Source organism: Paramisgurnus dabryanus, chromosome 20 (genome assembly GCF_030506205.2).
Source record: "Paramisgurnus dabryanus chromosome 20, PD_genome_1.1, whole genome shotgun sequence".
NCBI lineage: Eukaryota > Metazoa > Chordata > Actinopteri > Cypriniformes > Cobitidae > Paramisgurnus > Paramisgurnus dabryanus.
In genome coordinates, this window is record NC_133356.1 from 35,930,125 (window position 1) to 35,946,052 (window position 15,928).

At 37.2% G+C, this 15,928-nt stretch overlaps 1 protein-coding gene across 1 annotated transcript in view; it reads left to right on the forward strand.

Annotated features, from left to right (window-relative positions):
* wdr11 (WD repeat domain 11) overlaps window positions 1-15,928 on the forward strand; it is a 347,647-nt gene that overhangs the window by 264,125 nt on the left and 67,594 nt on the right. Inside the window, exons 23-24 of the mRNA XM_073812844.1 lie at window positions 10,249-10,438; window positions 11,064-11,159. Coding sequence (XP_073668945.1) covers window positions 10,249-10,438; window positions 11,064-11,159 — 286 coding nt within the window. The remainder of the gene's footprint in view (window positions 1-10,248; window positions 10,439-11,063; window positions 11,160-15,928) is intronic.

The window sequence follows — 15,928 nt, forward strand, 5'->3', positions numbered from 1 at the left end:
TTTTTCATACATTGTTCATAGGTTTTCTGTGTTATTGTCAACTTATGTCTGAGATTTTGTAAAATCATTAGATGTTCTTAGTTGTATTTTCTTAGACAAACTTTTGTTTTCATACTTAGTCATTCTTTACACTTTTTCATACATTGTTCATAGTTTTTCTTCGTTAGTGTCAACTTATGTTTGAGATTTTGTAAAATCATTAGATGTTCTTAGTTGTATTTTCTTAGACAAACTTTTGTTTTCATACTTAGTCATTCTTTACACTTTTTCATACATTGTTCATAGTTTTTCTTCGTTAGTGTCAACTTATGTCTGAGATTTTGTGATTTATCAGATGTTCTTAGTTGTATCTGGTTAGACAATCTTTTGTTTTCATCATTCTTCTTGTCTCCTTTGTAAGTGACAACATATGACTGTGATTTTTTGTGAATACAGTTTGTTTCATTTCTATAGGTTATGTAACATTTGTCAAACTCTTAAAAATTAGTACTAGTTGTTTAAAACAACACTGCAAAGAATGTTTTAGATTTACTTACTAAATCTTTCACAGCGAAACAGTGAATATGTTTGCATCTTAATTTATATGTGGTTTAACAAACGTAGCCTCTCTTGTTTTTAGGTGTTTCATGGTGTCATTGCTGTTACATACATCAGACTCTCCACTTTATGTTAAAAGGTTTACTAAATAATAACCTAATCAATCTTTATTATTTTGCAGACTTTGTTATGTACACCATGATACTGATGATTTTACAAGTAAACAGATTCAAACATATTGCTATCCTTACTGTTTCGCTGTGAAAGATTTAGTAAGTAAATCTAAAACATACTTTGCAGCAGTGGCGGAGCCATAGGGCAAATTGGGGTGGCAATTGAAGTCCACCCCTGTTGCCACCCCGCTGAAAACATTACACTGTTTGATTTTTACGAACATTTCTCAAATCTCCCAGCGGATGTGAATGCGCAGCACGCACAAGCGTGCAGTTGCAGCTACACATTTCATTAGGCTTGTTCGACTTCATGCGGCGCCACAAGAACCGACAGCCGGTGACGTCAAAGTTCCACGAGAGCTCTCGCAGTACTTTGACGTAATCCAGCTGTCGATTCTTGCGGCGCCGCATGAAGTCGAACAAGCCTATTGGTTAAGCTGACACGTAGCTCCTTCGTGCTCCAAAACATAACGCGGCAGCACACACAGGATCGATGAAGAGCGTTTTGCTGGTATGTACGGCTTTTATTGGTATTAAATTAAACAATGTACTGGTTTAACGGCGAGTAAGGGAGACATTGCACTGTAGTGCTTAGCATTGATACTTCAATGAGCCTTACTAGTCTTGTGAAACTGACTAAGACTGTCACGCCTGCGTGAAGATGCTTAAAACAATAAAAAAATGTTGTTAGCAAATTTGGATGACTTGGGTCTGAGAGGGTTGGATTATAATTTCACAAAGTCATCTGAAGCCATTCCATAGCTTAATGTGAGGGACAGAAGTCTATTTACATCATTGAATTAATGATTAAATTAAATAATCATTAAATAAATCCCTTCTCCCTTAACATAACATGTCTAGACGTCTTTAAGCAATTTTCCTTGTGTTGTCAAATAGGCTAGACCTCAATACTCAGATCTTCGTAATGTATTACTTTAGTATTTGTATTATTAGTTTGGTGTACTTATGGTAAATAAAAACAAGCAAATTGTTCCAAATTTTGGTTTCTTCATGAGGTGTGTAAACAAGTTTTCCTTTAGGGACAGCAGAATGAAGAGAAAAAGCGATATTACCAACTTCTTTCTAAAGAAGCAAAAGTCAGGTACAGATCAGGGCCAAACAGATCCCAGTTGTTCTATTTTTGCTGTATACTTAATACATATAGGCTATACTTGTGTACATTTTGGAAAATAAACAACTTTAATTTAATCTATATACATTTTGTGGAAAATAATTTATTTTTAGTGTAATTGAACACTTTGTATATTGACCCCCCAAAATAATACCTTGCCACCCCTGTTTTAAAAGTCTAGCTCCGCCACTGCTTTGCAGTCTTGTTTTAAACAACTAGTATTATTTTTTAAGAGTTTGACAAATGTTACATAACCTGAAATGAAACAAACTGTATTCACAAAAAAATCACAGACATATGTTGTCACTTACAAAGAAAACAAGACGAATGATGAAAACAAAAGATCGTCTAAGCAGATACAACTACTGTAAGAACATCTGATGAATTAACAAAATCTCAGACATAAGTTGACACTAACGAAGAAAAACTATGAACAATGTATGAAAAAGACAAAAGTGTAAAGAATGACTAAGTATGAAAACAAAAGTTTGTCTAAGAAATTACAACTAAGAACATCTAATGATTTTACAAAATCTCAGACATAAGTTGACAATACCACCGAAAATCTATGAACAATGTATGAAAAAGACAAAAGTATGAAGAATGACTAAGTATGAAAACAAAAGTTTGTCTAAGAAAATATATCTAAGAACATCTAATGAATTTACAAAATCTCAGACATAAGTTGATAATAACACAGAAAACCTATGAACAATGTATGAAAAAAAGACAAAAGTATGAAGAATGTCTAAGTATGAAAACAAAAGTTTGTCTAAGAAAATACAACTAAGAACATCTAATGATTTTACAAAATATCGACATAAGTTGACTGCAGAGTCTGTTCTAATGGTACCCTGTTGTCTTTAATATAATGAAGTCATAGGTTGGAATGTAAATCTAACCACATACACATACTAATGCTGAAGCAATCAGAAAAAAACATAGGTAAAATATAATTTCATGTTTGCTTATTACGCAATGATACATGTTAACCTAAGTTGATCCTAACCCAACAGGCTGAGCAGGGCCTGCTCCACTTCACAAACCCCATGCCAATGGTCATTTGGGCCCCACCACGTGATAACTACCAAACCACACATACATACACACACACACACACACACACACACACCCTTACATAACCCCATGGGGGTCTGTGCTGTAAGTCGTAAAGCTATAGACGGTGATTAATCTTAAACCTAACCTAATATCAGGTTAAGATGTTCAAATAGTATATTTTTATTTTATTTAGTAAAAAATTAAGATTTACATAACCTATTTAATGTAGGTACATGATTTTAATGTTATGTAGAGGCACATCCTAGCTGATGTTGTGGTTATAGATAGTTTTTTGGAAGCACACAATCATGTTTAACAAGACTGCATCTAGAGCAGTGTCTGTAGAGTAGTTCAGTTAGTGAAAACCTAGATTATAATAATGCCATCTTTGATAAATAATATTTGCAAACATTTTATTGTTCCCTAAAGGGATAATTAAAAATAGCATTCATGTTCTTAAATGTTTAAGACTAGTATAACGATTAACACAAGAACCATAATAATTGCACAAAAAAATCCTAGTGTGTCTTTGTGAGACATGTCAAATTTGTTAAATGTTTTGTCTTTAAAGAAATGTTTGTTGGGTAGCCATGAACACAGCTTGGGGGCCGCGCTTCGCAACAAGGACATGTCAGGCCCCGTATGTTTTAATCAGAATCTGAAAACCTAGCATTGAGAATGGAGATGTACTTTGGTCAGGGTCTTTGCTATTCACATCTTTAATTTAGTTTAAAGTATATAGCTCTTTTAGCCTAAAGAAAACAGTTTTGACAGACCAGTGTTTGGTCACCGCATCTGTTTTAAAAACGGGCCGCAGCATAGCTGACATCTATCGGATATGTATCTGACCATACACACCTAAATGTTTTATTTTTTTGATTGACTATAAAGAAACTTTTGATGTTACAAAACAAAAGTTTATAACACGCAGTATTTGTCATAAAACACGCACGGGCTCTTTACCCTTAAAAAAACATGCCTGTAGCTTATATGTTTTAATCACGATCTATGTGGGGTTCACGAGACATTAAGATAAATATTTACTTTTGTCAAAGTGGATACTACACACACACATGACACACACAGACACGAGCGCATGCACACATAGCCTAAACACATGTCTGATTAGAAACTAAAATAACTATTAAAGTTTTATTCGTGACACGGTGCTGTTATTGTGACATCAGATATAAGTTTACTCAGACACGTCGAAATTTTTAATTCTTGATTGTCTATAAGAAACTTTTGATGTTACAAACAAAAGTTTAGATCCAACAGTATTTGTCATAAAATACACGCTGGGGCCCTTAACCTTAAAAAATGACATGTTTAAATCAGAGGCATGGTTCTTAATCTAAATTTAAAATGCGGACAGATTTTCGTTTATCGTATATACACACTTGGGGTTAGGAGAGATAATAAATAAAAACCAGAAGATGGGATAAAAATGTCTTAAACATTTAAAAGTTTCTTTAAAAACCACAGATATGAGCTAGCATCCGCGTATGTTCTCTACCATCGTTGCTGAGCGAGTTTAATGTAGTGGACATAGAGAACGAAGCATGAAAAGATTTACGGAGCTCGTGAAGCGATTAAACTTTTAGAGAGCGGGGCATGAAAAGCCTCACGGAGTTCGTAGAACAATTATACTTTTATTTAGTTTAAAGGGGCCATGTCACAGGACTTTTTTAAGATGTCAAATAAATCTTTGGTGTTCCCAGAGCACATATGTGAAGTTTTAGCTCAAAATACCATATAAATAATTTATAATAGCATGTTAAAATTGCCACTTTGTAGGTGTGTGCAAAAATGTGCCGTTTTGGGTGTGTCCTTAAAATGCAAATGAGCGGATGAAATTCAAACACTGATCACAATGATGGTGGTTTGTTGAAATTGAAACTCAGTTGTTCTGTGAATTATTTTCTCTCTGCACTAAATGGCAGTGCTGTGGTTGGATTAAGGGGTGGTTTTATTATAATAAGAGCTCCTTATGACATCATAAGGAGAGCCAAATTTCAACGACCTATTTTTTCATGTGCTTGTAGAGAATGGTTTACCAAAACTAACTTACTGGGTTGATCTTTTTCATATTTTCTAGGTTGATAGCAGCACTAGGGACCCAATAATAGCACTTAAACATGGAAAAAGTCAGATTTTCATGCCATGGCCCCTTTAAAATAAATAGGCTTTAGTCTAAAGAAACAAATTCGCTGAACACCCCGCTGTGAAGGAATGCAGGTCTGTGGGGAGAGCACACAAGATGGAGAAGCACCGGTCGTAAAAACTGACAATCCAGAAACTGGACATCCAAAACAACAAACTTTTTTTTCACATCAATAAATATGACAAAAATTTGTGTGACACAAAACACATGCACAGGAAAACCAATGTGTTGATTGAAACGTCGTAAAACACACGCAACTATTCTATTAACATGTCATGCCCAAATGGCGTGTTTCATCATCTCACCATGTGTAAACAATAGGATACGCAATCTAATCTTGGAATTTTATTATAGCACAATGTAAAAATATCCTGTTGTACAACATTTAAAAGTTACTTAAAGTTGCCATCAAGAACAACATGATAGAAAATTTAACAAATAAATAAATGACATGTCAGCAATAATATCCTCCAGTGGATCTAATTGTCAGAGTTGCAATGCTTTTTTGATGTAAAGATGAACTCAACTGAAGATCTACCTCACATGTATATATGTGTTATCATACAAACGTGCAGTAAAGTCTCTGTCTTTGATGAAACTTTGTTCTCTGTTGTTGATGTTTGGGGGCGTCATGGATTGTTTGCATGGCTTGTCAGCTTATTACCGGATGAATAGCATGCACTCTATGTGGGTGTGATCACATTAAAGATAATGAGGTCAGACAGAAGAAACCGTACCTCTCTATACTTTCATACAGATTACATTCTGTATTGCTGGTGCATTAAGCAGTCAACGGCAGAGGATCCAAGTGCAAAACATTTATTATGAATGTAAATCTAAATCACAAACAATATAATCCAGAACGGGAACAGACCGAATCATAACAGGGAACTTACACATTACAAACACATTTAACGTCCGACAACAGACAACTGAGACACTGGGATTAAACAGTATACACATGGGTAACAAGATAACAAGACACACCTGGAAAAAAATACACACAAGGACCAATTAACAAAAGGACTACAAACATGGCATACAGAACAGAACTTCAAAATAAGAGACAAGACTAGGGAAACACAGAACAGGATCATGACACATTCAATGTTTGTCATTGTAATTAGTTTGCTTAAAAGTAGACATTTCATGCTTTCTTTAAATATTTGTATCATGTTTGTGTGACAAGTATTCGTGGAGTATCTATTGACTTTTTTATGTGTTTCTGAAATATGTTTGCAGAGAAAGAGACATCTGAAAGCGCACCCTATTTATTCAGTGGCGGAGCTAGACTTTTAAAACAGGGGTGGCAAAGGGGTGGCAAGGTATTATTTTGGGGGGTCAATATACAAAGTGTTCAATTACACTAAAAATAAATTATTTTCCACAAAATGTATATAGATTAAATTAAAGTTGTTTATTTTCCAAAATGTACACAATTATAGCCTATATGTATTAAGTATACAGCAAAAATAGAACAACTGGGATCTGTTTGGCCCTGATCTGTACCTGACTTTTGCTTCTTTAGAAAGAAGTTGGTAATATCGCTTTTTCTCTTCATTCTGCTGTCCCTAAAGGAAAACTTGTTTACACACCTCATGAAGAAACCAAAATTTGGAACAATTTGCTTGTTTTTGTTAACCATAAGTACACCGATACTAATAATACAAATACTAAAGTAATACATTACAAAGATCTGAGTATTGAGGTCTAGCCTATTTGACAACACAAGGAAAATTCATTCAAGACGTCTAGACATGTTATTTTAAGGGAGAAGGGATTCATTTAATGATTATTTAATTTAATCATTAATTTAATGATGTAAATAGACTTCTGTCCCTCACATTAAGCTATGGAATGGCTTCAGATGACTTTGTGAAATTATAATCCAACCCTCTCAGACCCAAGTCACCCAAACTGGCGTGAAAAAAGCGTGAGGCGCCTAAAAGTGCGCTGTTTACATCCCTGTACTATGTCCACGGTGGTTTTATTAAGTTCAATATGCTGCATTACACGTGCCAATATTAATAAGCCTACCTAATGTCTGTGATTGTTGCTGAACATTTGCTAACAACATGTTTTTATTGTTTTAAGCATCTTCACGCAGGCGTGACAGTATTAGTCAGTTTCACAAGACTAGTAAGGCTCATTGAAGTATCAATGCTAAGCACTACAGTGCAACGTCTCCCTTACTCGCCGTTAAACCAGTACGTTGTTTAATTTAATACCAATAAAAGCCATACATACCAGCAAAACGCTCTTCATCGATCCTGTGTGTGCTGCCGCGTTATGTTTTGGAGCACGAAGGAGCTGCGTGTCAGCTTAACCAATAGGCTTGTTCGACTTCATGCGGTGCCGCAAGAATCGACAGCTGGATTACGTCAAAGTACCGCGAGAGCGATTCGCGAAATCATATGGAGGAGTTTGCTGTTAAGTCGCTCTCATGGAACTTTGACGTCACCGGCTGTCGGTTCTTGTGGAGCCGCATGAAGTCAAACAAGCCTAATGAAAAGTGTAGCAGCAATAGCACGCTTGTGCATTCACGTCCGCTGGGAGATTTGAGAAATGTTCGTAAAAATCAAACAGTGTAATGTTTTCAGCGGGGTGGCAACAGGGGTGGCAAGGACTTCATCTGGGGTGGCAATTGCCACCCAATTTGCCCTCTGGTTCCGCCACTGTATTTATTTTGTTTATTTGACAAAAGCACAATGGTTGTTATTATCAGTGGTTAAATTGGGCCGGAGCTCACCGGAGCGCAGCTCCGCCTTCTCAGGTCCACAACACACCCTGCTGGAGCTCAGCTCCGTCTCCTTCAGCAACAGGGTTAAATTGGGCCGGGCCAAATATTTGTAATGACATTCGGGTCACGGTCGGTCGGTCGGGTCGTTTGAAATAAAGATGCCATTTAAACCTTTGTAATTTTGGACGGGATTAGTTTTACAGGGGGACCTCTGAGAAAATCATGCTTCTCAGAGGTCCACTGTGATTTTAATCCCGTCCGAATCGGCCATGTCTGTGTTTTTCTCTGCAACCTCTGTAAAAAATCCAGAGCAATTTACTTCCTGTATTTCGCCAAACTCAGAGGTCTTTTGATAAATGTAATCCCGCCCGGATGCAAATGTCTGTGTCTGCTCGCAATATCTTTTGAAAAAGCGGTTCTTTTGGTGTTTTGGCCAACGCAATCTGCTGTATATGTCTTGAGTCCCATTCATTCAGATATGGATGATTTTTTCCATTTGGCGGAATAAAATAATTAAATCAAGACGGGCTGAATATCTGTTAAGACTAAACACTGTAATATCAGTAACGTTATAAGGTATGAACTCAACCTTATTTTGTTTCACTCTGGAATGGTAATGTTAATTAATAAAGATACTAAATTGTTACTAATCATTATTTCTTAATTTATTTGTTTTTTTATTAGCAGCCAGTTATATAAAACACGTAGGCTACTTTATATGATTTGTATAAGTTATTTTGATTTGTTAAAATTAAATTAATAAATTACATGTTCTGTAGGCTAATAATTTTACATTTAAAGCAAAATATCAAACATTAGGCATCAAACACGCATATCCAGAGCACGTGATCATCTGCAACGCCAAAACGCATGAAACAGACGCTCCTATCTCAGGAATAGCATCACTGTAAAAAATTCTGTATAAATGACAGTATTACTGGAAACTAGCTGCCAGTAACTTACTGTAGATTTTACATTCATGTTATTTACTGGCAACAGTTTGTTCAAAGTTAAATGAACATGAGTCTTTATCTTCTACAGTAAGTTACTGGCAACCAGCTGCATAATTACGGCAATTTTTTACAGTGATGATAATTTTTATCCAGTCCGAATCGGCCAAAATCACAGACGTCTTTTTGCTGTCCAAGTTGCGGGCGGGTGCCGGTTGTTTATACATTGACCCGCGCATCACTGGTACGCAGCCCTGCGTCTCACTCAGATCCTCAAGAATGCGCATTCTCACAGGATGACATTAGACATTGTAGAGATGAGAGATAGAGAGGTAAGAGTGGTGCACACGTCGAGAAAACTTAATAGAAGTCTAGAAACAAATGATTAAAGTATGTATAGCCATATCACTCATCTCATTAAAATATGTTAAAAGATAAGACTGAACTTATTGTATAGTTTAATAAAATAATGTATTTTGGTTATACAAATCAATTACAACCTAACTATAGTGATTGTTTTACTAACTGCTGACCAGTTTATCTCTATGGCTAATTTATAAGACATACTGATGCTGATTCAGTATGTCATATTTTTTGTTAAGTTAATCTTTTGGGTTATCTTATGCTTAGAATTAGTCAAGGAGGTTGAGTCTTATACCTTCTTTCAAAGTTTGATCAATTGTGCATAATAACATGTGCTACAAATGCATATAGGGTGTCAGACTCATAGATTAGCATAATTTAAAGTTCAGGTTTTAAAGTTTGGATCAACCTCTGGCACAGCTTTAAAGCTGAAACTTGTAAGTGAATTGTAAAGTATTTATCTTTGTTTGAATAACTACTCAACCTTACGTTACACATTAATACTGAAAAAAGAGCCCCTTTAGTGTAAAACACATTAAGTAATTTTACGGGGTGATTTTGAATGATGACTATTTACTGTAAATAAGTGCTCCCCCTCCCTACAAAAGCCAATTTAACCACTGGTTATTATGGATATAAACAAATAAAAATAGACCCTTTAGAGTTTTGAATGATGTTTTACAGGTAATTGTATGATCACAAATGAAGAGTATTTTAAGTTGATTCCACTTTGATGAGAAAAAAATCTGTCAAACCGTGGTGGTATGGGGTGTTAAGTTGGGATTTTTTTGTGTGCTGCATGCTGCATTTGTATCTGAGTGTGTGTGTGTGTGTGTGTGTGTGTGTGTGTGTGTGTGTGTGTGTGTGTGTGTGTGTGTGTGTGTGTGTGTGTGTGTGTGTGTGTGTGTGTGTGTGTGTGTGTGTGTGTGTGTGTGTGTGTGTGTGTGTGTGTGTGTGTGTGTGTGTGTGTGTGTGTGTGTGTGTGTGTGTGTGTGTGTGTGTGTGTGTGCACGGATTTCCCTTGCCTTTCTTCACCATAACATTTTATTCATTTTTAACTTATTAGCCACAAGAAAAATAAATAAACATCTTTGTATTTGAGGTGATCTAATTTTGCATTGTTTTATCAGGCTATTTGGAGATGAATCAGACCTTCAGTTCTGGACAGTAGCAGCCCATTACATACAATTCTTTGCTCAGATTCGCCAACCCAACGGATCTACCCCAGAAGACCAAGCACCAGCTGAGGACCCCCAAAGTGCCCCTACCAGCCATCTGGACATTTGCCATGACATCCTTTGTGAAAGCTCTTTTTTCCAGGTATGATCTGTTGACACCTCTTGTCCTTGAATATTGCATTGTTTCAATGCAGCTGTACACCTTCCACATTTTTAATAATATAATCAATCATTAAAACTAAATTTTTAAATACATTGGATTAAAGAGTATAGAATCTAAAAGATGTAAAATTGTAAAAAAAACCTTTATGAAATTTTTTTCTGAAATTAAACGTATTAACAATTGTCTGTAGGAATTTAAGTGGTAGAGACGTTTATATTATGGCCAGAGAGTAACTTGAATGAGTTAGAGAAGGAGTTACATAAGGACTGAAAACAGAACACTGAAAAAGCTAAACTAAAAGAATTTACACATCATTCCTAGGGTAGAGCTCAACATGCTGCCAATGATAGAACAAGATAGAAGCAGATTGTCAGCCTTGTGTTCTATAGAGAACTACAAGCTAAAAGCATTGAGACAGAAATGTGACTTGGCCCATTAGACATTTGCTGTTGCGTCACAAAATTTTGTATTTTTATTTTGGTTTTATGTGTTGAAAGAATTACCATGTTTTGTATTAAGCAAAAACAACCAATAATTTCGAGGCTTTGGCGTTGTTGTGTGTACTTGAAGTTTTTAAAAACATTATTTCTGTTCTCTTATTCAGAGGTTTCAGCTGGAACGTGTTCATCTACAGGAAGTTAAGAGGTCCAGTTATGAACACACTAAAAAGTGTGCCGACCAGCTCCTTCTACTGGGTCAGGTTAGTTACTGAATTCCAATGTCATTACAAAAAAACAGTAAGACACAAGCTACTGTAAAACTGTTTACCATAGTTGATGGGAAATATTAAACTAAATTTAATATTTACGCAATGCATTATGCCACTGTACATAAAATCAGCATGTCACAGAAACGCCAGACTCCACCCTCGTGCAAACACTACTCTAAATATAGCTGCAAGCAGCGATGGCGGCCCCTCGCACGTTTGTTTACCGCTACACGGTGCCTCCGAGAAAACGATGCACGGTGGGCATGTGCATCAAGTGGGTATATATCAGTGTACTATTTCATGTTGCTACTGACCCATTTAGGTACAGTAGGTTAAAGAAACCCCATATTTTAGACAAACGGGGGCGCTAGTCAGTCACTAAATAGACACGCCTTTATCTGACGTTTTTGTCAACACTTAACAGCCGACAAATCAGATGTGTGTGCCAAATTTAAACTTAATCTACGCTGCCAAGAGCCTGAAATATGCCTGAAATAAAAGTAAGTTTGACGCGTTGCCATGGGAACAGCGTTGGATGTGTCAAAAATTCCTTTGCAATTTAACATCTTCAATGTCTCAGCATCATGTTGACCACTTCTGGTGTCAATCGCATGAATCCCATGCGAGGAGTATTCAAAAGTTCACAGCATGTAACTGTCAGCCTTAAATATGCTGGAAAATGAAAGCAAAGTTTGACGCGTTGCCATGGGAACAACGTTTGAGATATCAAAAATCCCTTCGCAATTTATCATCTACAATGTCTCAGCATCATGTTGACAACTTCTGGAGTCAATTGCATGAAAATCCTAGAAGGAGTATTTAAAAGAGCATCGCATGGAACTGTAAGGCTTAAATATGCCTTTAAAATGAAAGTAAAGTTTGACAGGTTGCCATGGGAACAGCGTTCGAGATATCAAAAATCCCTTCGCAATTTATCATCTACAATGTCTCTGCATCATGTTGACCACTTCTTGTGTCAATCGCATGAAAATCCTAGAAGGAGTATTTAAAAGAACATCGCATGGAACTGTCAAAAAAATCCAGCTTTGTGACTGACACACTTCCTGGCGCCTGGTGGTGGCGCTATACCCCGGAGTCACAATAGGCACATCGATGCGATCGGAATCTTCAGACGAACAAACACCCCGCATGGCATCACAATGAGATATTTTTTGCCTTAGATATTAGACACTTCCTGTTTCTCTGATTTCGCCATAAATTTGTCGGCTCACCATGGCAGAACCGTTCGAGATATCAAAAATCCCTTCGCAATTTAGCAAGTACAATGTCTCGGCATCATGATCACCACGTTTGGTGTCATTTGCATGAATCCCCTAGGAGGAGTATTTAAAAGTACACCGCATGCATTTTTTAAACAATCCAAAATAGCCGACTTCCTGTTGGGCGGAGCTTAAATGTTAGAGTGCGAAAGTTGTTCGGGTTGATGAGAACTATATGCGTACCAACTCTCGTACATGTGCGTACATGTTTGTCCGATCTGTGCAACAATGTTTGTTTTTGCATTACAGGGGGCGCTACAGATCCCCCCTGCCACGCCCGAGTTCCAGCCTTTGCCAGGTCCTAATGGCCGACGACTCTGACGTCTGTGCCAAATTCCAAGAGTTTTCGAGTATGTTAAGGCACCCAAAATGCCCCAAAATGTAAAAAAATAAATAAAAATAAAAATAAAAAAAATAATAATAAATCCGAGCAAAAACAATAGGGCTTCGCACCTTTCGGTGCAGGCCATTCTCGGGCCCTAATTACCACCACCTGTGCCTCATCACATATTCACCCTGCACACATATAAGCACACCACTTGCCTGCACTCCTTGTCTAGACTACCACGGTTTGTGCTTGTCATGTATATAAACTATAATCTCTCTTGGACTATTATCGTGAAATCCTCCAGCGATCTTCTCCTGGTTTCTCCATTTGTCACCTACTCACCCATAAATACAGTATTCCATTATTATTCATTTTTCATTATTTATAAGTGTGATTGGTTTTGTTTTTAACTCATTGTGTGTAATAAAACCACTTCACCATCTCCTGTGTTAACAATTGTCCATCATACCAAAGCACAGGGCTCTCAAACTCAAACTAGCTTAGGGCCATTTCTCAGACTGACATTTCATCAGAGGGCCGCAGAGCTGTTTTAACATTCAAAAAAGTACAATATTTCTGTAAATGTACTGTTTAAATTCTATTATTTAATGTATAATAATACTATGAAATATATAAGCAGTGTTTTTTATCTTTTTAATATACTTTTTTTTACATATACACATTTTTCTTAACCTTATCTTAAATAACTTCGGCCTATTAAAACCTTGCACTAAACTTACAAATTAATAATTAATTCCTGTATACATTTATAAACTATTATAAAAAATGTACCACCACTAAGTGTTTCTGTTTTAATTTATTTAGGATTGTCTTCAGTCATAGTATTGACTTCATTGTGTTCCATCTTTGTTATTCCACAGTTTTAATGAATTTGCTATTATATGTGGAAAAATATTAATAAGTGAAAGTGATCCTTAAATTTTGATTGGGTAGTCAGTGTTACATAAACTACTTGGATATTATACTTCATTATATATAGCAGTATACATACTTTTATCCTCTTTACATTTCTCCTCATATTTCCTCTTTTCTTAACCTGGGCACTTCATCCCTATGCACTGTCTCCATTAGAAGCTGTGACTTGATGTGAACTAACCCTGCTGCCGCTTAAGGGCTCGTTATAGTTGTGCGTAGGTCCTACGGCATAGCCACGAAGGCATAGGTTCCGCATCGGTTTTCATTCATACTTTTGCGTCGTCCTCCGCGTTGACGTGCAAACACGTGCAGACCCCTGGTAGGCAGTATCCACGCATGTAACCACAGTATCAGCGCGACCGTCAATGAAGAAGCAGCTTGGCAAGTTAACCCACAAACGATGAAGAAACAGCTACTCGTTGTGTATGTTTTGAGAAGACCAGCAGTGATGGAAGTAAATAAACAGCGACTTTTGTTGCAGTTTGAGTTAAATCACTCCTTTAGCTGGTGACCACCAGCTAAACCAGCATCAAACCAGCATAGACCAGCATAATTCCCATGCTGGTCCATGCTGATTTGATGCTGGATTTTTCAGCAGGGATATCTTCAGGGAGGAAAGATGCAGTCTCGTCAGTTTTCGCGACAACACACAATCAAACAGCGGTCGCGATGACGTATTGACGTCTCATTTATTATGGTGTAACCAGATATGCTTGTGCTTGTGTTTGCTCCACCAGTACAGCGGATGCTTTCACAGAGAAGTTAGACAGAAATAAACAGAAACTAAAGAGAATGAGTGGGGCAGTTCAATGCGCAGGTACGTCTGACAAGAACCTTGACGTTGTTTTAGTACCAAAAAGATCTTATTCTGGATCTTAACCCTTCCGAAAGGGTTTTAGCACAGGGGAAAACGTCCAAATAACCACCCTTGCTGTCTTTGTACTTGACCAATTGACTACTTACATGACGTGTTCCTGTATTTGGCCCAAGTGTTGTAGTGGGCGTGAAGATTAAGCAGGGCATGTAGATTTATTCACCTGATGGATTTTCACGAAAAAACGCTTTGGCTGCCCTGCCAACGACGGCTATAGACAAATTGTAGTGGATGCTATGATGCTCAAATGCATTATCTTGAATCCTCTCAAGCGGAGGTTTTCGCCTTCCGATTGGTTTGCTGCCAAATGTTTCCGCCTTCCAATTGGATGCCGCCAAACCATATTCGTTTTTTTATTTAGGCTACTTAAAATGTATATTATAAGTTTTTCTTTAAATAAAATTAATACATAATCACTCTAATTAACATTAACTGACTTTAAAGATTATCTACACTTATCTGAAACTTTCAGAAGCAGAATTCTTTAAGTCAACAGTCCACAATCACATCCGCATCTTCTTCTGTGTTGTGACCTTTGGCGCTGGGCATGTAATGTGTCTTTCCTCGTCAGCACAGAATGGCCTGATTTTTTCATACAGGTATGTCTGCCTGTCAATGTTCAGTACAGGTGGGGACAGGACAAGAACACCGTCAATAGGGGGCAGATCTTCTCCATTGCGCAGTAGCTGAAATTCAACATGTTGTGCATCACGGGCAGTTTTTGCAAGCACCACACCTGGTCTCTTGGCGTCAAAGCTGTGACAGAATAAGCATATAAGACATTTTAAACATGGCAAAGTATTTTCTCATAAAAAACTGTGTTGTGTGTGTTTTGTTGCTGTGTTATATTGTATGTACACAATGTGAAAGTTTTAATTTAAGTACCTAAAGTGCTGATAACTCTTGATCTGTGGGAGTCTACGAAAGTGGCGAGTCAGATGGTGCTTGCCAGTTAAATGTTTGGATTAAAACTTTGCCCTCTGCCGTTTCAACAAGCTGTGGGATATTGAGGTGGCTTACAGGAGAGCTGTTTTTCCACAACCTGAGGTCAAAAAAAGAAACGAGGGAGAAAAAAAAAGGTCTTCAGTTGAAGCAGAACAGAAGACAGCACTGAAGTCACTGAAGCAAAGTAAAGTTAAAGTACTTCAGCGATGTCTGCCAAAGTGTTGACTCTTGTCTTCATGTAGGCTTGCTTGATGAGTCCAAAGCCACAATCAGGAGAAAACTTGGTGTGACCAGCAATAAGAAAGTGGATGTCAATTTTTTCGTGAAGCTTGTGTCCAGCACGCCAGGCAAGGTACCAGAGCGTGAAGTTGTTCTTGTTCTGCCCACTGCAGTTGTC